Source organism: Setaria italica, chromosome II, assembly GCF_000263155.2.
Source record: "Setaria italica strain Yugu1 chromosome II, Setaria_italica_v2.0, whole genome shotgun sequence".
NCBI classification, from domain to species: Eukaryota; Viridiplantae; Streptophyta; class Magnoliopsida; order Poales; family Poaceae; genus Setaria; species Setaria italica.
This window is the reverse complement of record NC_028451.1, coordinates 38558294-38583374: the sequence shown is the minus strand read 5'-3', so window position 1 is coordinate 38583374 and position 25081 is coordinate 38558294. Positions and strand designations below refer to the sequence as shown.

The following is a 25081-nucleotide window of genomic DNA, read 5'->3' as shown; positions in this document are numbered from 1 at the left end:
AACTACAATCGCGACAGGGGCGGCCCATTTCTGAATTGCAGAGACGCGGCTGTTATCGGTCGGCAGTCGCCATCCAAGTTTCACATAATAGGTAACACGTTCTGATTCAAAAACCAGAGCCTTTTGAACCTGCCAGAATTCGATTCCTACATCAGAGCAAGGATTTATCGCTACCAAAAAGGAAAGAACAAGGCCTCGAGTTCATTCACAAGTAAATGAACTCGAAGGCATAGTTGCTCCTAACCATAGTGTGCCATTAGAACCTGATAACAGCCACACAGAGGTTGCAAGGTAAACTCTCTTCCACCCTACTATTGTTACTAGAAGTCTAGAACTGTATACATTTTATACAGTGAGGCAACGTTGCTTCAGGTCAGCAGCCTCTTTGCGTCGAGGATCCGGTCTGAGCTTCTCTTGAAGTTGTACACCATCTGGAACGCCTCCATGCAGACACTGGCGAAGCCTGTCATCGCCTGGAAAACGTTAGGCAAACCAGTCTGCAGGTTATTCAAGGTCATTGCTCTTGTGACCCCAATGCTCTTCTCATACTTGCTCTTCTCCTCATCAGCGCGGCTCCTCAGGGCCTCCACCTTTGCCCGCTTGTCAGCTACTGGTGATTTTCGCGACATTTCTCTGTAACCTTCAGCACCAATATATGGCCCGTATTTTGACTCTAAGGATCTCAGCTCCTCTGCCTTCTTCTCGAATTCTTTGAATGCAGACTCTGACTTTTTCTTCAGCTTCTGTTCCTCAGCTTGTTGAATCACAACAGCATGGATTACCGTTAGGAGAGTCTTGATCCCTTCTGAGGCCACCTTATCTGGGATTCTATCGATGGCTAGCTGCCATTCCTCACACAAACTGTAAATATCAGAGTTCTGGGCTTTGGTCAGCGGGTCGTGATGGCAGAATAGCGATAGGCGAAGCCAGCCAGTCAGTGAGTACACATAATCCCTCTGGGACGTCACGAGGCTACAGAAGGCCGAATACCATCTGTCAACCTCTATCTCAAGCTGAAGAGCTGCTTGTCGGTGGACATTGGAAGTTGGGTTCGTATTCCGAGCTTTCAGATACTCAAGCTGTTGCACGATGTGGGTCTGAACTTGATGACACTCGTACATGCCCCTCCACATGCTCATCAAGCTGAAAGAGAAGCACACATAAGAATGGTAAAAACACTAAATTCTGAATAAAGAATGTGTGCTACCAGAAATAACACTGCTTTACAAAAATAAGTGCGCATGAGAATGACGAAAGCACAAATTTCTTTAGAAAGGAGAGCTACTGCCTGAAACTATCTCAGGCCACAACTAGTTTGAAACAATCAGCATTGATAAACCAAAAGACAAACAAGCGCAACTAGCAATTGATGGTTCTACACCAATGCCCCAAGTTGGTCAGGCAATGATGCCAAAGATCTCCCAGGCAGGTCTAGTCTGACCATATCAATGATCAGAAGATTCAGTCAGAAACTCAGAACAGTCAAAACTCTAAGATCCCACTAGCTCTGCACTACTAGCTTCTTCCAAACTCACACTACTTTAAATGTTAGCTCACTTCAGTAAAAAGTGCCTTGTACATTGACAAAGTTACTTCTACAAAAGTAAGAGAAAAATAGCAACATGGTGTGAGGCAGTGGCTGTGAGAACCCAAAGAGTAAAGAACAAACATCATTACTGTTTTCCATAGCTAGCATACACTTGAGCATGGGTAGAAGCAGTACAGTGGCCCATACGCCCATCCTTACTCATCTCATATGCAATGCAAAACGACAGGAACAAGTGGAAGTAGCTAACATGTGAAGCATCCTACATTAGAATATTACAACCACTAGATGCATATGGGAAGAATGACGAAGGGAGCATTTGTACTAACCCAGCAACCAGCTCAAGAAGCTGGGGAAATAGCTCTGATTCTCTGAGCCTAATTATCTCAGAAGTGGTGGTTTCGATGGACTGGTTAGCAACCAGCATTTTGGACTCGAGGCTCTCAATCTCCATCTTGTTCTTTTCCATCTTCAAGTAATCCACGCCCTTGACCTCCTGCTTCCTCAACAGACTGACCTTCTTGTCATGCTCTTGCTTATACCCCTCGTAGCTCTGTTTGCAGTTAAAGAAAAGTCATAATCCTATCAAAAGGAGCACAAAGATGCCATATTTAAAGCTGCAGATAAAGCTACAATAACATGATTGCTTAACAGATGTGAATATGTGATCAAAGGAGTATAAATATTCCATTTCTACAATGACAACAAAATAAGAAAATCAGAATTCAGAACTCAGCAGATCAAGGATTATGGATAGCAATGGTTATCATCAAATTACAGTTGAACATGAAATCAAATCTTCACAGCCCCATTGAGACTTAGACTAGCATGTTTGTACAGCAAAGATAAAGTAAAGAACCATGAAGGTGATCTACTGATCTTTCTACTTCGAAAAAATCCAAAAGCGTGCTGAGAATCTTTACAGAAGCTCCTGACAGAGGGGAGAAATAAACTAAAAACAATGCAAGCAGCATCCATGTGCATTACCCACTACACGTCCTTGTGTCCACTACCTTTCTTCAGACAAAGCCAATTGCCACCCCATTGAATCCTTGTTATTTTCATCCCTCAGCACAGGTCACAGGACAACAGATCAAACCACGAGCAACAAAACAAAAGGACCCTCAAAAGTACCACGCCACTCCCTCACACAGTCACACTCGAGATCTGAAGAATCAGGCAGTATGTTTGGATCATTCCGTATGTTCAAGCTAATACTAAATGAGAAAGCAAAGTTAAATCCACTGCCACTGCTAAAGTTAAAGCAAAGAAAGCACTACTCTCACCTTGACCTCAAGAAACAGCTTCTTCTCCCATGCGTAGAGCTTCTCCACGGTGGATGAATGGCTGAGCATTCCACCGCCTCCGCCACTGCCCATGCTCATCCCTCCGTCTCCTCTCCCAAACCTTGTGAACCCATTGCTACCTTTCCCATACCCTCCTCCTCCACCACCCCAGGTCCATCCCATGGGCTTCAAGCTCTTGCTGTAACTCAGTACCTTCCCTGCAGCAGAAGTTAACAAAAAGGATTCGCCAGCAGTAAGCGAAATGTGGCCAAGAACAAACAACCAATTGATTAGTTAACTGATTTGTAGAGGTAAAGAAATGGCTTGCCTGGGAGGCTGCTGTTGTTGGCGGTGGGCTCGGGGGGCTCGCAGATGGGGGCCTCGAGCAGTGCAGCGACACGGGCGCCGGCTTCGGCTGCCTTGAGGAAGTACTCGTCGAGCTCGGTGGCGATCTCGGAGAGGTCCTTGTTCCCGGCGCCGACGCGTGGCACGGCGACGACGGTGAGCTCGCTAGGGGTGGTGGAGGTGGTGGTTGCCGTGACGATGGACGGGGGCGCGGCCACCGCGGCGGCGGCCGTGACGATTGGCGGCGCGGGCGCGATGGGAGCGTCGGTGACGGTGGTGGCGGCGTCGTCCCAGTCGGCGTCCTCGGTGGCGGAGCGGGAGGAGGAGGGCGCGAAGGGGTCCCAGAAGTCCCAGCTGGACGGCATTGGCGGCGGCGGCGGAGGGGGCAAGATCGCGGACGCGGAGATCGAGGAGGAGTTGGTGGTCCAGGACCTGGCGGTCGGGGTCGGGCTGAGCGGCGGCGGTGGCGGTGGCGGCGGCGGCGGCGTCGGGGGTGGCGGCGGGGACGGCGGCGGCTGGTGGTGGTGGTGGTGGTGGTGCGCCGCGGACGAGTGCGGGTGCGGGTGCTCCGCCTCGGCGCTGGAGAAGTGCAGCAGCGAGGCCCCCGTGGCCCGCAGCGCGCGCAGGTAGAGCGCGTGCGCCGCCGCCATGTCCCGGCGCGCCTGCACCAGCTGCTTGGTGTACCGGCGTCGCGCCTTGCACCGCGACACCGCTTCCAGCCGCTCCAGCCGCGACTGGCAGCAGCCCATCCCCGCTCCGCTCCGGCGCCCGCTTGCTGATCACACACCACTCCTCTCGCCTCACCAACTCTTCCTCCTCCGCTCCCTCACTCTCCCAACTAGTAACCGTTGTGCGCCCGGCCAGCGCGAGGAGGCTGCTGGAGGAGCAGCACGCCAGCACCCACTACCCAAGTCCCAACAGTGCCCTTGCCTCTCTCCTCTGCCCTCCTCTTCTTCACATCTCACGCAGCTCTCACACTCCCCTCGCCCCCACTTTTACTGTCTTGCCATTTCCGCTGCTGCTTGGAGATAGAGGCCTTGTTTAGTTAGGGAATTTGGGAGGTGCCAAATTACTGTTACAGCACTGTAGCACACTGTAGCGTTTCGTTTGTATTTGTGAATTATTGTCCAAATATTGACTAATTAGGCTCAAAAGATTCGTCTCGCAAAGTACAACAAAACTGTGCAATTAGTTTTTAATTTCATCTACATTTAGTACTCCATGCATGTACCGCAAGTTTGATGTGATGGGGAATCTTCTTTTTGTATAGTGTCAAAGTTGGGAGTTGGGAGTAACTAAACATGGCCAGAGATGGAGATCCTTTGTACGCGTGTTGCCTGTGACAACAGGTGTGCGGTGTGCCGCAGCAGCCCTGCACCAGCAACGGCGCACGCAGCCAGGGGCCCCGAGTGAAAACAGCGGGGCGTGAGGTTTCGGGCAGTGTGCGCGACCTTGGTCTTTCTTGGGAACCCAAATCCCCGAACCACCCCCGCCTTTACACCCGCGCCCGGCGGCCAGACCGGGGGCAGCGTGGGAAAATCCCACCACTCCAACGGTCGCGCCGCGCCGCTTGGGGGTTTTGGGAGTGCGGCAGGGCCGTGGCCGGACGGGCGGCTTCGGCTCGGGCGTTTTGGTGCGGAGCCGGCCGGGGTGTGGAGCGGGCGGGGGGGCTTTTTGGTGGGCCGCGGAGGCGTTTCGGCCTTTCGGGGCTCGGTTTCGCTCTGGTTTTGAGCCGCGGCACGCGTCTTTTGCAGCAGAAAGCGTTTCGAAAGGGAGGATGGTGGGGGGAGCAGATGGAGACCGAGCGAGCGAGTGGGGTATTCAATGGCCTTTGCCCTGATCGGTGATCGCGATTGGAGGTTGCTCGCGGTGGGTGCGGGGCTCAGAGGCCGCGCGCTCCGGTGTGGCAACGGCATTTGATGATTGACTGACCGCTTCCTTCGGTTGGGATTTGAACCTGGGGACGACGGGCTTGCTGACTGGTGATTCTGTTCGAATTCGAGGGGATTTGGCCGTGTGGCGTCGGTCATAGTGAATGCCTTGGGCTCCGGATGGTAAAGACATGAATACATGATGTCCCGGCTTTCTTTTCTCCTGCTTTTCCCTCCAAGGGGATGTTGAATTCTGCTACCATTTGTGAGATCATATGTGAGATCTCGTATTCATCCTATGTACAGGCAAACAAATCGAACCTCGTAGGAAGTTATCCACTAAATTATAAAACTGAATTATAAAAAGAGTACGCCATTGCAGATTGCTATTTATATTTGAGCCCAGTTCGCCTCACACACGAATGTGCATAAGATCGCAGGCATGGATTGAAAAAAAAATGTAATTCCTCTTATTTTACTCAGACTGGAACTACACGTAACTAACGTACTCACACTCTCCTATCGAACTGACAATTCCTCTTATTTTACCCATGCTGTAACTACACGTTGTAACTAACGTACCCACACTGTCCTATCGAACTGACATGTTAGAACTTAAATTAAGAGACAATTCCAATTAAGAGAACGAAAATCACAATCCAAAAGGCATGTGACCAAATCACCTACTTGCCTTCATCTGGTTCACTTTGCCAAAAAAAAATAATAATCAATTATATTAAATGTTACAGCTAGAACCTAGAAACCATAATCAGTGCATGACATCCATCAAAGTGTCAAACAATGTTGCAAAGTCAAAAGGTAAGGGCCAATCACTGAGTGTTTCAGAAGATAACTGACAGCCAAGCTCATGGTATTCCATCTATGTATTATTTTTAGATATGGTTTTTATGACAACTCTTGGAATGTCATGCACTATTTGTCAAAAAATAGTTCTCGTGCATTCATCTCAAATTTAAAGACCGAGTAGCAAATAGAAAACTAATCACACAAATGTTCAGTTTCATATGTAAATTGAAAATATTTCTTTTTTTATGCTGAGGGTATAAACATCATATACCCACTGCTTGGAAATGCTTACTTACCTAAGAAAGACTGATAAATTGGGTCAGTGGCAGATCCAGAAACGAGCTCCGCCCCGGGCTAACAAATATAAAGTTTAAAATCTTACTAGCCATACACTATTAAGATATAACATATTTTTCAAAGAATACAAATAATTATATAATTTCCTAGATTCCAAGTGTTCAACCAATAGACTCAAACAATACGTAGAACATTGAAGATTGAAGATAGAAAAGTACCAAATCAAGAGTCTTCCATGATAAAAAAAAACTATACATGTCTTCATGATTTAACACCACTTGTGCTGACATCCTCAATTCAACATAAAAAATTTAAAAATCTCAGCCCTTTATAAAGTAAGATAACATTATGTATTGAAATATACTAATACAAATAAACGACATGCACCTTGAGCCCTCGATTGGCAAATTCATCTTACGATTTCTTAAGCCTTGAAAGCGCTTTAGAATTTTTTCATCTTCAATCGATGCAAACAAATCCCGCTCAATATAGCATATCATGCTACTATTCATTCAATCATCATTCATTTTATTTCTTCGTTCGGTCTTGAAAATATTCATAGCAGAGAAGGATTTTTCAACTGTTGCTGTTGGCACTGGCAAAATCAATGCAAGTTCAATAAGATGATACACCAAAGGAAAAGTTGTATGTCTATCAGTCTGAACCATCTTCTCAGCAAGGTTACCAAGATCAGTACAAGTGCTAAAATTATTATCATTTGTGACTTCACCAATGAATATAGGAAGGTCGCCCGCAAGTTTTATGCAGTCATAATCAGAGAAGTCATCTTTATAAATCTTAGCAAGCTCAACTAACTTCTCTACCTCAAAGTTGGCAAAAGAATCTCTCGGATCAAGACAACCAACACATCTCAAGAGTTGAGTTAATCTTTCTGGAAATCGATTGTTTAACTCACAATAAACTTGATCAATCACAACATTGAAAATTCCATGATGAAAATGATGGTAGTAACTCACTAATTTAGCACCACAACATCTCGAACGACCTCTAACTAGTATCATATCTTCCATATTAGGAATGTCTATGTTGTTGAGGAGGAAAAACCCCTTTACCTCTTCAAAAAGAGCATCCCAATCATTTTTCCTCATTTCATTCATATTTATCATCACAGAGCCAATTAATCCTATTGCACGAACAATGTTTTGATTTTTTTTGCAAACATTGTGACAGGTCTTGAGTCATCCCCAATACTCTAATCATAAGATGTAATATGAACACAAATTCAAATGACTCTATTCTTTGAATCAATCCAGAGGCCGTAGTTTTCTTTTTCCCATCAGTTCCATCTTCAATAATATTCTCTAACACCTCCAGTACAGAGGACCACATGATCATAAGAGGTGCCAATGTTTTGTGATGTGTACCCCATCGTGTATCACCAGGCCTAGCAAGATTAGTTTCTTGATTTTTCCCTCTCCCAGAAAAAATAGCACCACTATCTAACTGCTCAAAAAGTTTATCATGGTGACTTTGAAGGAGTTGATCTTTCCTATTGCAAGAAGCACTAACAACATTGATAATTGAAGTGACATAATTGAAGAAATTAAAAGTTAAACCACAACACTTGGCTACAGAAACTATCACAAGCTGCAATTGATGAGCAAAACAGTGGATGTAAAAGGCATATGAGTTTTCATTCAATACCAGTCTTTGTAACCTATGAAACTGTCATCTCATATTTGAAGCTCCATCATATCCTTGCCCTCTAATCTTGGAAATAGATAGACCATATCTTCTAAGCATAGTATCCAATGCTTCTTTTAGTGAAGGTGATGTGGTGTCAGAAACATGTTCAATGTTAAGAAACCTCTCAATCACACCTCCTTTATTATTGACAAACCTACAAGAGAAAAGAGAAAATAGTGTTACTTGAAAGCAACAAAACAAAACCAACGAAATAACCAAATGGAGAGGAGATATATACCTCACAACCATAGCCATTTGTTCCTTAATAGATGCATCACGAGCCTCATCAACAAGCACCGCAAACCAACAATCTCCTATTTCACTTTTAATTAACTCACTTGTCTTCTCTGCATAAGCCCTAGACAAATCTTTCTGAACCATTGGACTACTCATGTGATTATTCCCTGGTGCATTTTCACCGATCACAAGTGTAGCCTTACGATCCTTCTTTTTGTACCATTCAAGCATCTCCTTAAAATTCCCCTTATTTCTTGATATTTTAGACTCATCATGTCCACGAAAGGCTAGAGCTTGCAAAATAAGAAATCTAGCAATGCCTAACATGATAGTTAAACGAGCTTTATATGCCTCCTCTTCTGTTGCACTTGTAACAGTCCACACATGTTGAACACTTGGCCTCTGATTTTTGAAATCAAGTGCATGCTTTCTTGCATTACTATGGAAGCCATCAATTGATTGAGCATGCTCCTTGAAAGAATCCTTTGCATTCTTCCAATTTCTAAACCCAACTTTGGTGAATGTATCATTACAATGAAACCCAGTTTGTTGTGGCTTAAAGAGATAGTAAATAAAGCAATAAGCTGCATCCTTGGCTACACTATACTCTAACTAATCAAATTGATCAAACCATGATCCAATAAATCCTCTTGATTGGCCTTTACCATCTTTTTTCATTTTTGGAAACTTATGACCAGCTGGCCTATATGGACCTACTTGTAGATATGCTCTCCTAGCCTCATCCCTAATGTCATGATGAAAATCATCAATTGGCTTCCTGTCTCCTGGATCAGCAACTATATCTCTCATACCAAGTTCAATCCGTGATCTTTTTTGCTCAACCTGACTCTCTATAGTTTCGGCACTACTCTTTGACGCATCTTTTTTAGCATAGTACCTCTCCATTCTAAGGTACGAAATGTTGCAATTGCAAACTAAGATTCAAATACTCAATGACGGTCCTACTCAACGAAATGAAATATTCATTATTTTGCAATGTAAAAAGTAGCAATCATGGAGAAATTTCAAAAAGAAATGGCATCTGATCTTTGAATCACAAATAGAGCCAAAACTCTGTGAGGTTGTTTCTCACTTACCTGCTGCTGCCACTTAGCCGGCAGCCGATGGGGGTGTGACCACGCGGGGCCGGCGGGGGTGTGACCGCGTGGCCCGCGTGGCGGCGTGAGGGCATGGGCACGCGGCCGGTGGGGCCACGGGGGCCAGGGGTGAGGGCGACCTGGCGCGCGGGGTCGGCGGGGGCGTGGGTCCGCGGGTGGTGGCGCGCGGCTGATGGGTGGATGCGCACGGCTGGTGGGGGTGCGGGGCCACGGGAGGTGAAGGCAGACTGGAGGCGCACGGCGTGTCATGAGTGCCGAGTGCGGATGGGAGGCGCGCTCAGCCGGGTAGTGCTAGGATTCCGGCCTGCTGGGCTCACTTCGCATCGGGGTGGACTAATGGGCTACTTGACCTTTTTATGCTATTTTTATGAAACATGTTCCCAGTGTTCTTGGGCCTCACCCCGGGCTGCAGCTCGGGCAGCCCGGGGCCCAAATCCGCCCCTAAACTGGGTCATAGAGTAAGGAACAGATCAATGCTTTGATTATCTATGGTGGTTCATCCTGATAATAGCTGGAGAAAAAAATTAGAGAATACGACAGGAGGTTAGGAACAAATGTTTCTACTGAAACCTAACTGTACCCAAGGGGGAAGTAACCACACATGGTTATCAGAAATTAACCTATGCAGATCCAAAACATGAAATCTTGATTAGAAAAAAAGTGGTAAATTAGTTTTTTTTAAAAAGGTAAAATTTACCATATCCTAGTTCCCCTACGTTCTAAATTGTAGATCGTTTTGGTTTTTAAGGTTCATAGATATTATTATGCATCTAAACATATTTAGGTGTATAATAATATCTGTGAACTTAGAAAAGCCAAAACAACTTACGATTTGGAACGGAGGGAGTAGTAAATAATATTTTCAATGACATAGCCAAAGAAATACTTGTGTTTATACTTGCTGTGTGTTTGGATGGAGGGACAAGTGGGACGGGACAGGATTATCCCCCTTTTTTAGGATGAGATGATCCCACTTGGTGTTTGGTTGGAGGGATGGGGGCGTCCCAATTTTGTTGTTTGGTTGGAGGGACGAGGATAGATGAAATAAACGGTGTTTGTATTCCGTTAGCCGCGGGGCCCACTGTCAGCCTCAGATGATCCCTCTTTTTTCTCTCTCCTTTTTATATTCGACCATGATCGGCCTCCTCCCGAGCTCCTACTCGACCTCGTCTGGCTGTGCCCCCGACCAACGCCTCCTGGCCCCAAGCCGCGCCATGCCCGCTGCCCGCTGCAGCCGACCCCCTGCGCGCCAAGCCGCCCCACCACCGCCACCTAGCGCTCTTGCCTAGGCCGAACGTCGCCCCTGCGCCGCTGCTTGCTGCCCCTGCGCCGCCGCCCGTCGCCCCGCGCGCCTGCTGCCGTGCTCCTAGCCCACGCCGCACTGCTGCCGCCTGGCGTGCCCCCTGCTTCCCTAGCCACCATGGCTGGATTTCCCCACGCCGCCCGCCTCGGCAACCCCGGCCGGCCGCCTCGCCCTGCCCCGCTCGCCGGCGCCGGTGAGGGGCGGCAGAGACCCGCGGTAGAGGGGCAGCGGTGAGACGAGCGTGTGCGGGAGGAGCGCTTGAGGGGGACTGAGAGAAACGGCGTCCGCGGGGGACGGATCGGTCCGAACGATTTGGAGGGACCGTTCCATCCCTCTTTTTCGAGGAATATTTTACTTTGATGTCGTTCTCGTCCCACCTGACCTCCAACCAAACACATGTAAAAGTGGGATGATCCCGTCCCGTCCCTCCATCCAAACACACCCTTGGTTTCAGTTTTGATTTAAGTGGGCCAAACAAGATAAAAAAAAATAAAGTACATGGGACAGCACCAAGCTAGCCTTATCTGCATCTCCCTCCGTTCAGCTCGTCCGCACAGACCTCCGTTCAGCTCAATAGCTCCTCCGAGTGCCTTATCTGCATGCGAGGCTAGCACATCTCCTGCGGCCAATGCGTGCGGGGCGAGTTGTGGCTCTAGCGGCCGGCAAGCGAGGCCAGCTGCTGACTCCGGCGGCCAGCGAGTTGCGGGTATGGCAGGTGGCGCGTGTGGAGCAAGGTGCGGCTCCAGGGGACGGCTTCAGCGCTGGGGCAGCTAGAGAGAAGAGGGCGACGGAACATGCAGGAAAGCAGCGCCACAGCGAACTTCCTCGCTGGTGCGTGCGTGCAGTGGCTCACGTTGCGCAGCGCTTCGTCGATTTGGTCTCACGTGCTCGACGCGCAAGAGATGAGGCTCGAAGGGAGCTGTGGCGATGGCGAGACCCACGCTCAGCATGACGACTCCGACTCTCCAGAGGATGGTAACGGCAGCGACGACCCTTTTGTCAAGAACGGCGCACCCAAGGCACAACGGCACCTAATGCGGTGCTGCGGGTGGTAGATCTGCTTAGTGCAGATGGTGCTCTTGAGCACTTGATGCATTAGGTACTCCCGCTGCCATGAGCCATCAAATTGGTTGGGATTTCTCAAATTTGGGCATTTCAAGGGATTTGGATTTTGTTAGGATTTCGCTAAAATCGATTTGCAATTCTCCTCCTTCCTCATCTCTGAACCAAAACGCTAGCCATCCAGTGTGTTTTAAGCATGCTAATTAACAACAATTAGTCATAGACACATCCTAAGTGTGAACAATTAGCGCTAACTGATTGATAGACTAACAACAATTAGGTAATTAATCAACCTAACAGAGACGTGATCTAAGGTAACGTTGGATTTATAAGCCCGGCAATCCACGAGGAGGTTACTCAAGTGGTTGATCTATAGGTGAGGGCGATTGCGAAACCAAGAACTCGAACGTAATCGCAAGAACACGAAGGGGTCACAAGTGTTTAGACAGGTTCGGATCTCCAGTGAGTAATACCATATGTCCTGTATTTAGGTGGATTGTATTGCTCAATGGTTTAGATGATGGGATCCCCTCGGGGTGCCCTTGGCCACCTTATATAGGCTGGCGACCTAGGGTTACAAGTTAGTTTGAATCTAATCTGAGTCGGACTACAATACGCGTTCAATGATATCCGGGCAGATTTGAACTGTCTTGTTGCCTTGACATGTACTCCAAGTATCTTCATATCCTGGGCCCACACGCTCTGGTCGAGCGGGCCTACTTATCAAGTTCGGCCAGTATCCTGGTCGGTAGGAACCCATGGGGTACCTATATCCCTCAAACCTCCGAGCAATGTGTAAGTGAACAAGAACTTGAGGTCATCACAATGAAACTTGAAAATAAAGTTGGTTGAAGCTGCGATGGCGTCACGGTGATGGAGAGGCTGCGTAGTGTTAAAAAAGAAAAAAATCCGAGCGAATGCAGACCCAACGCACAGAGCAAAGTCGAGTACCAAGTTGATGGATGCTGGCATCCAGTAGGTCGAAACAAAGGTTACGGAGGACGTTGCAAGACGCACTCCGTAGGAGTAGCCCCTGAGCATTGAAGCGATTAGTATAATCGGTCCGTAGGAGTAGCCCTCGAGCATTGAAGCAATTAGTATAATCGGTCCAATTTTCAAAGAGAAAAAAAGGTAATTCTTGAAGTGGATCCTAGTGCCCGAGCACAAGGATAGGTGCAGCCACGGAGGCCTGCCGACCAAAAGTACACACCCAAATATTTGAAGATAAGGACTAGTGCAATGATAGGGACACAACAAAGATGCCTGTCCACAAACACTAGGCCGCTTGAGCGATTGCAAGATTCCTGCCGACCCTTACGGAAGTCAGGCCAAGCATCACGTGAACACTGTGGAGCCATATCAGTACGGGAGAGTCTTATCGTGAACCCTCACAAGTCCATTCACGAGTCCACTGTAGCACCTTGGCGGTATAGTAGCCATCCTGCTATAAATAGACCACCGTTCATTACAAGAACCATCGCCCAAAAAATAGCACTCGTAGGCTGGAAGTTGTAGTCTTTGATAGGAGTAGCACCTGCCTAGAAGCCTGATGCTAGAAGAATTCTCGTGAGGAAAATCAGGATGCTCCTTCCCTTCGCATTCTCTTCGATGAAGTTAGGAGGTGACAATGCTAGAAGAATGCTCATGAGAAGGCTGTATCGTGAACCCCATCACCTTCTCGAGCACACCGTTGGGGAGGAGGTGTTGTGTGTAACTTTTGTTTCTATTGTACTTTCTTAGCCTGTATCCTGAGATATCAACTATCGTAGATTTGCTATAGGCATTTGTAATACGTAACGCTAGTAATCGTTCTAGGAAATATGGTTGTAGCTGAGTATATACATGCCCCTACATCCGAATGTAGGGTTTGGCAGGGCCACAGAGGCACACCGACTTGAACTAGGGACATTCAGCCCTGAGTACGAGGACTGACGGAGCCGCGGAGGCACGCTGACTAGAAGTAGGCGCCCAACCCCCAAGGACGAGGACTGGCTAGCCCCCGGGGACGAGGACTGGCGATTGGCGGAGCCGCGGAGGCACGTTGATCAAAATTAGGCGCCCAGCCCGTGAGGACAAGGACTAGCAGTGCCGTGAAGGCCCACCGATCAGAATTAGATGCCCAGCCCCCGAGGACGAGGACTGGTGGAGCTGCAGAGGCACGCCGACCAGAATTAGACGCCCAGCCCCTGAGGACGAGGACTGATGGAGCTGCGGAGGCACGCCAACATGAATTCGACATCCAGCCCCCGAGAACGAGGACTGCCGTTAAAAACGCAACGAAAAACCCGCAGTTTCCGTCCCGCGCATGCCGTGCTAATGGAAAAATCCGCAGATTTCACCCGTCGCGTTGCGTCGCAATAATGGGAGGCCTGCAAATTCCGTTCGTAAGTTACACCGTCACACCCCTAAAAAATGCAAGGGGTCACATTGCCGTTGCATTCCCATATGAAACACTCAACGCTCCTCCGCCTCAGTTTACTGAGCTCTTTGCCGCCGCACTCGTGAACCCTAGGCCACGCTGCTACAAACCCCATTCTGCTCGCGCACATTTCGCCACCACTGCCCGAACCGTCGCGCTGCCGTATGTGCATCAAAACCCTAGCCACCATCAGATCAAAACCTGTCGGCTTGGAGATTGAAGAAATGGTGTTGGGGAACGCTCCAGATCTGACAACGGTGTGGATGAAGTTAGTGATGACCCAAGAGCACATCCAGGCACTTGTTGATCGGGGTCTCGTAGGGCCGCAGGCACTGCCAGACTAGAAACCGACCGCCAACTAGGAGTTCCCATCGGAGGGCAAGACGAAGATGGTGGTCTTCGCACCATTCTTTGAGCGCGGGTTCGGGATCCCGTGCAGAGACTTCTTCCGAGGTCTTCTATACTACTACCGGATCGTGTTGGTACATCTGAATCCCAACTCCTTTCTTCATATGGCTGTCTTTATCCACCTGTGCGAGGCGTATCTTGGAATCCCCCTGCATTTCGATCTGTGGCGTTATCTGTATCTACGGAAGCTCATGTCTAGCAAGGGGAAACAAGCTCGGGTCATTAGGGGTTGTGGATTTTTGCTGCGGCCCAAGAAAGTACAAGAATATTTTGATCTACAGCTAAAAGATTCCAACAAAGGTTGGCATAAGGAGTGGTTCACCATTGCCATTCAGCAGCCCGAGCTGCTGCCACGTACAGGATATGGGCCAATGGTCATGCCCGAGTGGTCAAATCTGCCGACCTCAAAGGAGCAAGTCCACGTGAACGAGGTACTGGTGAAGATCGCCAACCTAAAATCACGGGGACTGACAGCCGGGGCTATAAGTATTAACTTTAGCAAGAGGCTGATCCAACCAATCAAGTACCAAGTTCACCCGGCGTATGAATATTCAGGGCCAGAGGAGTCGACCCGGGAGGTCCAGCGGAAGGTGCCCAAGGAAGAGATTAACAACCGGGTGTCTAAGTTCTTTGGGGGCATTATCAGGAACAGGAACTGCCCCAAGGCGTATTCGTTGAAGTGGCCGTCATCCAACCCGGTAAGATTGTTGACGGCATTGAGTTGGCGTACTGCATATCCTTGTGTGATGTTTCTGAATAAACCAATGAATTGTCCACGACAACGTATTTATATTCTTTTCCCTGGCGCCGATTCCTGGAAGGGTTGATCAGCGACGACCCAAGATCCGCCCGACTGACGAGCAGAACGTGCCACCCATCGACCTTCAGTGGGAGATTGACTCCTCCATTGGGTTGGACATGGGCGTGACAGAAGAGGTCGGCTAGGCCCAAGGCTCTGAGCCGGTTGGGCATCAGACTTGGCAGGTCGTGCGCTAACACCCTGTTTCCAAGTGGCCACAACCAAGCGAGAAGAGGAGGATGATGGCTGGGAAGAAGAAGGAGAAGGCTGCCTCGATCACAACCTCCACCGCCATGTCAGCTAGCGACGCGGACGAGGAGTCTAACACACTGAGCTCGACTGCGTAGAAGAAAGAAGTTGGAGCTCTAGGAGACCACCGCGGCCGACGTGGCGCGCGTCAAGGAGGCGCTGAAGGTGAAGATCCGTGGTGGGTCCAATGAAGATACATCAGCGCCGACGCCACCATTGTGTCCCAAGTACCGAGTGAAGAAGAAGAGCACCCCGTAAGTGCCGTCTGCTTATGCTGTCTGTGTTGCAGTTATGTTTGCCGACCGAGTTGTTTGAATTGCTTGTTGCACTTGGCGTTAAAGGACTGCCGTGCTGGCCGATGACGCTGGCGCCCAGCTGACCAATTGCTCGGCCCAAACCGAGGCAACGAGCGGGCACACTGTGGAATAGTCGCCACCTCTGAAAGCCGAAGCTAATAAAGGGGCTCGCACCGGAGAAGTCATGATGACCCTAGCACCGCAACACGATGAAGCTAGCTCCGGAGCTGCAGATGTTGCCATGGTCGACCCCGAGGTCGAGAAGGCGGCTGATGAGGGAGCTAGAGTCGAACCTCAATAGGAGGAGCTGCCGCTAGAGAGGTTCACTGAGGATGCCGATCTTGGTGTACTCCATGAAGATCAGTCTATCGCCGAGGACTTCTCTGACATGGACTTAGCTGAGGATGCGGCGCGGGATAAGGAAGACCTTCTCAAGTTGCGGAAAGCATCCCTGGACATCGGTGAGCTGGTGTTTGTAAGTATATTAGCTAACTTGTATTTGAATCCCAGTTTCCTTGCAAAACTCATAATGTTGAAATGTAAACAGGGTCTAGCCGCACGTGCGCGAAAGAGGGTGAAAGGGACCTGCTGGGCCGAGCACTATCGCCTGAAGGCGGAGCGCCGTGAGGCCGAGTGCCTTGAGGCCGAGCTCAAGAGAGCTAAGGAAGACGTCGCCGACCAGCTCCTACTGAAGGACCTGGAGAAGGGTGTTCTGACTTCACACATGATAAGTAGGTTGTGCCGACCTGTTTACTCAGCTTTGTCCTTGTAATCTTGGTATTATTGTAAACCTGTTTGGGTAAGCGGATGTCACGATGAGAGAGCAGAGACTCCAGCGATACCTCAAGGAGTGCGAGGACTCCAATGCGTGCCTTCAGCAAGAGCATGACGTAGTGGTCAAGTGTGACTATGCAGTATCGCAGAAGTAGGCCTGTGAAGCCAACGCCCGCAAAGAAACCGAGCGCTGCTTAGAGGCTGATGTGAGTAATCTTTAGAATGACCAATGTGTGATTGCAGGGCTGGAAGTGGAGTTGGAGGATCTGCGGAAGGCTGCCTGCTATGTGATGGACATGGACCAATCGGACGCCAACCCAACCGTGCCAACACCACTGTTGGACCGTCTCAAGGCCGCACCAGGTCAGCTCAAGACACTGCGGTGGAATGCGTCAACAATGCCTTCGCGCTGTTGGCCTCAAAATTTCCGCGGCTACCCTTGGAGCGTGCTACGACAGGGGTCGCAGCACGCGTACATGATTCCCGATCTGGCGGACCAGTAGTAGGATGTGACGGAGAATATTGTAAATGATTTGGACCTGTAAAAATTGAACTCTACGGTGTATTAAAATGTCTTAAAAGACAAGTGATGTAATTGACTTGATGCATGCGAGGAAAGAGGGGCTCCATCCCTCCCTTGGTGTATACTATAAGACAACGTGCGGCTGAGGCCTGTACTCGCTAAGCGTTTAGCCTTACCTTACCAGCGTTTTGCTGAGAGAGGATCTCGAGCTTGTAGGAGGGATGAACGCAAGGTTTTCTAGGTTTCGCAAGCTAAGACGCCGACCACACGAGTTAGTCGTATAGCCTCAACAGGGGGAGGATAAAGATGTGAGACCCAGAGTTCGGCGCCCGGGGGAAGCCCTCGAGCTTGAGAGCAAGTGGGCTGTCGAACAAGTCGGACAGCCCCTGAGTGTTAGGAACAGCTCGGGTAAGGGAACAATAAGGTAGTAGGTACGCAAAAAACCTTGTAGGTTTCATTCATTCAATGGAAAGGGAAAACTAGAATACATAGCTTGTGAATCCTAAGGGTAGAAGCGTCGTAGGTGCTCGATATTCCATGGATTGGGGATGCCTGAGCCATCCACCCATTGGAGTTGATAAGTTCCTGACTAGATGACTTCTTTGACGATGAAGGGGCCTTTCTAGGGGACGGCCAGCTTGTGCATGTCCTTGGTGGACTGGATCCGGTGAAGCACCAAATCACCAACGTTGAAGGAACGTTCTCTGACATTCCGATCGTGGTAGCGCCGAATCTGCTGCTCGTGGTGTACGTGCTGGATGAGGGCCGCCACGCGATGCTCTTCAAGTCTTTCGATGTCAACCCGCCGACTTATTTCTGCCTCACCTTCCTCGTAGTACTGGATGTGGGGGCACCAAATGCCACCTCGGATGGCAGGACGACCTCTGCGCCGTACACCATAAATAAAGGGGTGTAGCCAGTAGCCCGGCTCTTCTATGTTCATAGGTACCAGATGATATGGGGTAGCTCGCGTAGCCCCTTGGTGGCGTACTTGGACGTGTCGTCGAAGATGCGTGACTTGAGGGACTGGAGGACCATCCCGTTCGCACGTTTGACTTGACCGTTGTAGTGCGGGTGCGCTATTGAGGAGTAGTACACATCGATGAGGTTGTCTTGGTAGAAATCCCAAAACTCGGAGCCTGTGAATTGCTTTCTAAGGTCGGTGATGATCATGTTTGGCACTCCAAAACAGTGTGTAATTTCTTCCATGAATTGAGCGGCTTTAACTGACTCGATGCTGATGATAGCCTTGACCTCGAGCAGGCTTGAAGGGTCCGACCATGTTCAGCCCCACAGCATGCAAAGGGCTAGGATGGTAGGATGGTGCGCAAGGCCTAAGCTGGTAGATGCTGCTGCTTGAAGAATTGACATGCTTTGCACCGTTCGACGAGCTCCTTTGCATCGGCTACCGCTGTTGGCCAATAGAAACCAGAGTGGAAGGCTTTGCCGACCAAAGTGCCCGAGGCGGCGTGGTTGTCACACGTTCCCGAGTAGATTTCATGCAGGAGTTTGAGGCCCTCACTACGCAGAATGCACTTCATCAAGATGACTGTAGATGCAGCTTTCCTATAGAGCTCCTGCCGATGACGACGTAGTTTGCACTGCATCGAGCTAATTTTTCATGTTCTACTTTACCCTCTGACGCCATCTGATCGCTGATCAAGGCTATGAACAGGGTGCGCTAGTCTTCTTCTGCCTCAATCATCATGACGTCAGTGGATTTTGGGTAGGCTGGAGCCTGAGCGCCAGTGTCATTGACCTGGTCCAGGTCCAGAGTTTTGATAGAAGGTTTTTGGAGGTCTTGTACGAATACGTCGACCAGAACTTGCACATGCTTGGAGCCGATCTTGGACATGACATCAGCGGCAATGATATGGTCCCTGGGGACATGGTGGAACTCAAGGCCATCAAAGTGAGCCTCAAGTTTGTGGATTTCTATGCAATAAGCGTCCATGGACTCCTTGGTGCAGTCTCAATTCTTGTTAACTTGCTCGATGACAACCTTGGAGTCGCCAAATAAGCAAGGATGCGTTTGATTCTGAGGGAGACGGCGATGCGAAGGCCGTGGATGAGGGCTTCATACTCGGCGCTGCTGTTGGTAGCCTTGTAGTGGATCTGGAGCACGTATTTGAGTTGCTCGCCTTTCATGGATATAAAGAGGACCCCCACTCCGGCTCCTTCGAGGTTGAGGGTGCCATCGAAGTACATAGTCCAGGGTTTAGGCCTCTCCAGGAAGGGCGACTTTTGGATCTCCGTCCACTCGGTCATGAAGTCGGCTAGGATCTGCAACTTGGTCGCGTGACGCAGGCAGAAATTGAGGTGGAACTCACCGAGCTCCTCGGACCACTTGACAACTCGGCCGTTGACGTTCCTGTTGTGGAGGATTTCACCGGTGGGGTATGATGACACCACCCGGATATTGTGCGTCAGGAAGTAGTGGGGAAACTTTCTTGATGAGATCAGAACTGCGTAGAGCAATTTCTAAACCTATGAGTAGCGAATCTTTGTGTTGTTGAGGACCTCGCTGACATAGTACACCGGTCACTGCATCATGTGTGTATGGCCGGGCTCTTGGCGCTCCACAACTAGCATGGTTCGGCAACATGCGTTGCTGCAGAGATGTACAGGTACATCATTTCTTGGTTGGCCAGGGCCGTCATAACGGGAGGAGTGGTGAGGAAAGCCTTGAGCTCTTCGAGTGCCTTGCTGGCCTCGTTGTCCCACTCAAATTTGTCTACGTTTTTGAGGAGCTTGAAGAATGACATACCTTTTTCTCCAAGTTTGCTGATGAAACAGCTAAGGGCCACCATCATGCCAGTAGGCTTCATGATGTCCTTCTTGTTAGATGGTTTCTCCATGTTTCTTATTGCATCCACCTTGACGGGGTTGGCTTCGATGCCACGCTGGCTGACCATTAAGCCCAGGAGCTTTCCAGACGGGACACCAAAGACACACTTGCCGGGGTTGAGTTTTCAGCGATAATCCCGGAGGCTATTGAAAGCCTCGGCGAGTTCAGCTATGAAACTTTCCTCGTCCTTTCTCTTCACCACCACATCGTTGACATAGGCCTCAACGTTCCTGTGTAGCTGTGTTGCAAGGCAACCCTGGATTGCCTTCTAATAGGTGGCACCAGCATTTTTCAACCCGAATGTCATGGTGTTGTAGCAGTAGAGGCCGAAGGACGTTATGAATGCCGTCTTGTCTTGGTCGGCAGGATCAAGGGCGATCTGGTGATAGGCCGAGTAGCAGTCAAGGAAGCAGAGCAGGATACTCCCAGCCATAGAGTCTACGACTTGGTCAATGCGTGGAAGAGGGAAGGGGTCCTTAGGGCAGTGCTTGTTCAAGTCAGTGTAATCAATGCACATTCTCCTTTCACCGGTTTTCTTTAAGGACTAGATTTGCTAACCAGTCAGGATGCTTACATTCATGGATGAATCTGGAAGCTAAGAGCTTGTTTAGTTCTACCCTAATGGCCTCCTTGTGATCTTGGGTGAAGTGGCGGAGTTTCTGCTTTACCGGCCGTGCAGTCTTGCTCAAGTCCAAGGAGTGCTCAGCCAGCTCCTTGGGGACATCAGGCATATTAGATGGCTTCTATGCAAATATGTCCAAGTTTTCTTGGAGGAAAATGGTGAGCGCAAGTTCCTATTTCTCCGAGAGGTCTACCCCTATGAGGGCCGTCTTGGTCGGGTCTTCAAGGCCAAGGCAGATCTTCTTGCCTTGGGGTCGGGCTGCAGCACTGTCGGCGTCGGCTCCATCTCAGGGATCGTGAGCTGGTTCTTGTCTATCTTCTGGGCCTCGGCCACCATGGGGGTAGCCTTGGCCGAGTACTCCAAAGCTTCCACGAGCTAAACTGCCTCGGTGTCACACTTGTACAACATCTTGACGTCACTGTAGATGGAGAGGACTCCATTTGGATCAAGCATCTTGAGGACAAGGTAGGTGGTGCGGGATCGCCATAAACCTCACCAGCATGGGTCTACCAAGGATGGCATGGTAGGAAATCTTGAAGTTTGCCACCTCAAATGTGAGGTACTCTGTGCGGTAGTTGGTCTATGTGCCAAAGGTGACGGGCAAAATAACTCGGCCAATCGGGTAGGACCCTTTGCCGGGGACGATGCCATAGAAGGGTTCTTCATAGGGCTAGAGCCGCTTGAAGTCGAAGTCCATGTGCTTCAAGGTCTCTGTGAAGATAATGTAAGGCCACTGCCACTGTCGATCAGCACTTTAGGGAGTAAGGCCCGGTCTATGGTCGGGCAGACCACCAGCGGGTAGGACCCGGGATCTGGGATGTGGACCCAATGATCTTGCCTGGAGAAGGTTATGGGTTGCTCTGACCAGTATAGATGCTGGACTAGCTGTATGGAGACAAGGTGCACCTCTCGCTCACGTAGCTTCTTGCGGTTGCTGCAGAAAGCGTTGGGGTCGCCTATGGTGATGTTGACCTGCCACTCCGGTTGCTGGAACTCCCCATTCTGGTCGGCACCGGGACGGTGGACGTCTTGGTGTGGCGGGTCGTGGCGTTCCTCTCAGTTTTGGTCGTCGCGGTCGTCACGCCTGCAGTTGTCATGATCGTTGCGGTCGTCACGACGGTGGTCGCGGTCGTCGTTGTAGTGGTCGCCGCTACGGCGATCGTTGCAGTCATCACGATGGCGGTAGTCGTGCCTGTGGTCGCCCTATCAGTAGTCATTGCGACGGGGTCGCTTGTACTCCACCGGGGAACCGAGCTCTTTCTTGAGGATTATGCAGTACTAAAGATTGTGGCGTGCGTCCTTGTGGAAGGGGCATAGAGCGTTGAGGGCCCTTTTTCGGAGTCAGGGCTCCGGTCGTGCTTGGTGTTCATCATGGGCTAGCTGATCGTACTCGTCGTTCTAGCGATGCTGGACGCCCTGGAACTATACTTTCGCTGTCTCCTCTATGTCTGCTTACTTGTTGACAACTTCCATCATCTGCTCGACCGTCTTGGGGGCAGCCTCGTACATCTTGCAGAACATGGTGCGATTCATCAGGCCAGAGCGAAAGTACATAATGATGTTGCGGTCTTCAATGCCGGCCAGCCTGTTGCGGTTCTCAAAGAAGCGGTTGGTGTACGTTCGGATAGTTTTGCCCGACCTCTAGTGGACTTGGTCGAGTTTCTTCGTGTTGCCAGGTCTATTATAGGTAGCCTAGTAATTCTGAGTGAAAGCTCTAGTGAGCTGACCCCAGCTGTCGATGCTGTCCGGAGGAAGATGCTCCAACCACAGGAGCGGAGCGGGACCCATCACCACCGAGAAGTAGGCGGCCATCTGGTCGTAGTTGCCATTGGCGACTTTCACCACGGTGCTGTACGTCTTGAGCCAGATGGTGGGGTCGAAGCGACCATCATACTTTTCATTGATGGTCGGCTTGAATGTGGCCAGCTAGTCAACAGCCTTGAGGCGCAGAGTGAAGGCGGTGAAGCCATCGATCACCGTGTCATCATCGTCGTCGAGGTAGTACTTGACGGGTGGAGCCCTGGAGCGTCTGCCGTTGTCGCACCTGGGCGAGTCGTAAGCGTCTTTAGGGGCGCCAAACACGCGATCGTAGTCGACGCGGCGACGCATCTCATCCTCCTGATGACGGCGATCCTGGCGTTCAGCATCATGGTTGAGTCTAGGAGCGTCGTAGTCATGGTCGTACTCAGCGTGGCGGCGGAACTCGTTCTCATCATGCTCACTGTGGCGATTGTTGAGGTCAGGGCGAAGGTCGTGGAGGTTGCGAAGATCACGGAGCTTATCACGGAGATCACGTTGTCAACCTAGTCGGCCGCGGTCCTCATCATCGCCTCTCCTGCCGCGGCGGCAGTTGTCATTGTTGTCGCGCTGATGGTTGTTGTTGACATTGTCGTTGGCAGGTGGGTTGGTGTTCTGCTCCACCTCTTCTTTAAGGATTGGCTCCATCCGACCTCCCGCGTGGTCGCCTCGACGGTGGTCGGATCTACTATGCTCGAATCGGCTTCGGGGGTGCCGGGTGGCTGTGGACCGAGAGTGTGCGGGTCGGCTGTTGGCCTGCTCCTCGATCTGGGCATTGGCGACTTGGAGTCGCGCCTGGATCCATCGAACTTGGTACGAGTCTGGGAGATTTTCTAGGTCGGCATACACAGCCCCCTGGTTGCCCTGGGGTGTAGCGAAGACGTTGTGGCCAGCCTCCTCGAGGTCGGCTAGTAGATTGAGGGTACATGCAGGGCGCCTGCGTCTGTCCCGGGCGCCGCCCTGGTTGGCATTGTTGCGGTCGTTGCGCGGCGGTTGGTGCTGGTCGCCTGCTGCCTCCACGTTGGCAACAGTTTGCTGTTGGATGTTGGCTTGCTCCTATTGGCGCTGTGCTGCGCGGTCCTGGTTCCTGGCATTACTGCCTCCTTCCTGAGAAGAAGTTTCGCCATCCTGGGATGGCTCACCAGTGGAGACCACGAGGGCTTCACGATCTGGCATGGAGGAGTTGCTCTCGTCGTTGCTTCCATGGGGATTTGGCGTCAGGATGATGCGGGGCACTTGGAATCCATCACAGTCCAAAAACTGGGTGGGTCTCCAGATGGATCTGGAAAGCTTGGTTGAGTTTGGTGGAGTCCACGACAGCTGAGTTCCGCAGATCAAAGGGGATGCGGGATGGACCTACGCCGACCTTGTTGAACCTAGCACCACCTTAGACAAATCTATGCACTTAGCAATAGTACTGCTGATGTGATCTAGCCCCACAATCAGGTCGAAAAGAGATCAAGTAGATCTAGAACCCTCTCGGAAAGAGAGAGATCGCCGACCTGCTGGGCAAGCAGCATGACGATCCTGGGATGGAGAACTTATCCCGTTGAAGCAGATCCAACGGAAACTAAACTGGCGCTGGACGCTGAGTCGACGGAAGGCGCCGAGTCGACGAAAGAAGCGATCGGATCGGAATCCGCCGCCATGGTCCCGAAGCGAATCGGACCAAGTTGGCAATGTAGTCCTTCATGCTCCCGGGGAAAACAACGCTGGGACGGGATGCCATCGAGGTCGCTAGGAGGATCTCACAATCACCCCCACATGGCGCGCCAACTGTCGGATTTATAAGCCCGACAGTCTACAAGGGGGTTACCCAAGTGGTTGATTTATAGGAGGGCGATTGCAAAACCAAGAACTCGAAGGTAATCGCGAGAACACGAAGGGGGCACGAGGGTTTTAGACAGGTTCGGGCCTCCGAAGAGTAATACCATACATCCTGTATTTAGGTGGATTGTATTGCTCAATGGTTTAGATGATGGGGTCCCCTCGAGGGGTGCCCTTGGCGGCCTTATATAGGCTGACGACCTAAGGTTACAAGTTAGTTTGAACCTAATCTACTCGGTAGTTATATGGAAGGTAATCTGAGTCGAACTATAATACGCGTTCCATGATATCCGAGCAGATTTGAACTGTCTTGTTGCCTTGACGTGTACTCCAAGTATCTTCATATCCTCGGCCCGCACACCCTGGTCGGGCAGGCCTACTTGTCAAGTTCAGCCAGTATCCTGGTCGGTACGAACCCATGGGGTACCCATATCTCTCAAGTAATTAGGCCCTAATCTAAACATTAGAAATTAACCTGGGGGAGAAGACATCGGGTGATTGCGTACCTCCAATGATTTGGACTGCGCACAATCCTAACGTTGGAGATGAGCTGCCTCTCGTGACGAGCCCGTTGATGGTCAAAGTGGTGGTATCGTAATAGACGGTGGCGTGGAGCTGTGGACCAAGGAGGTGTGGGCGTGCCCTCTTGGCTGGAACCGCGAATTGGTAGCATCTCAAGGCCTGGCGAGGATGGCGGCGACGGTGGCGCGGTGCGAGCGCAATTGACGATGAAAAGAGGCAGCGGCGGTGGCTCGAGACAAACAAGAACGTGAGGAGGGGAAACGGGAGGGGGAGGGATCGATTAGAGGGCTACAAATCACCGCAGGGTCCTGGTAGGCGCGGAGGAAGGGAGAGAAGGAATTGGAGGGATCGGTCCGCGATTGTAGATTTCCTCCGAGGATGCCGCGGTCACGGACGGTCTCCAATCGACTCGTTTTTT

General features: G+C 50.4%; 1 protein-coding gene across 1 annotated transcript; it reads right to left on the bottom strand.

Annotated features, from left to right (window-relative positions):
- Positions 1-52: 52 nt before the first annotated feature.
- Positions 53-4169, bottom strand: LOC101781416 (nitrate regulatory gene2 protein). Its single transcript, XM_004957432.2, has 4 exons — positions 3161-4169; positions 2833-3050; positions 1876-2099; positions 53-1143 (listed from the first exon to the last, which is right to left on the bottom strand). The coding sequence occupies exons 1-4, from the start codon at positions 3924-3926 to the stop codon at positions 369-371; spliced, it is 1983 nt and encodes a 660-aa protein (XP_004957489.1). The 5' UTR covers positions 3927-4169; the 3' UTR covers positions 53-368.
- Between the last annotated feature and the right edge of the window lie 20912 nt (positions 4170-25081).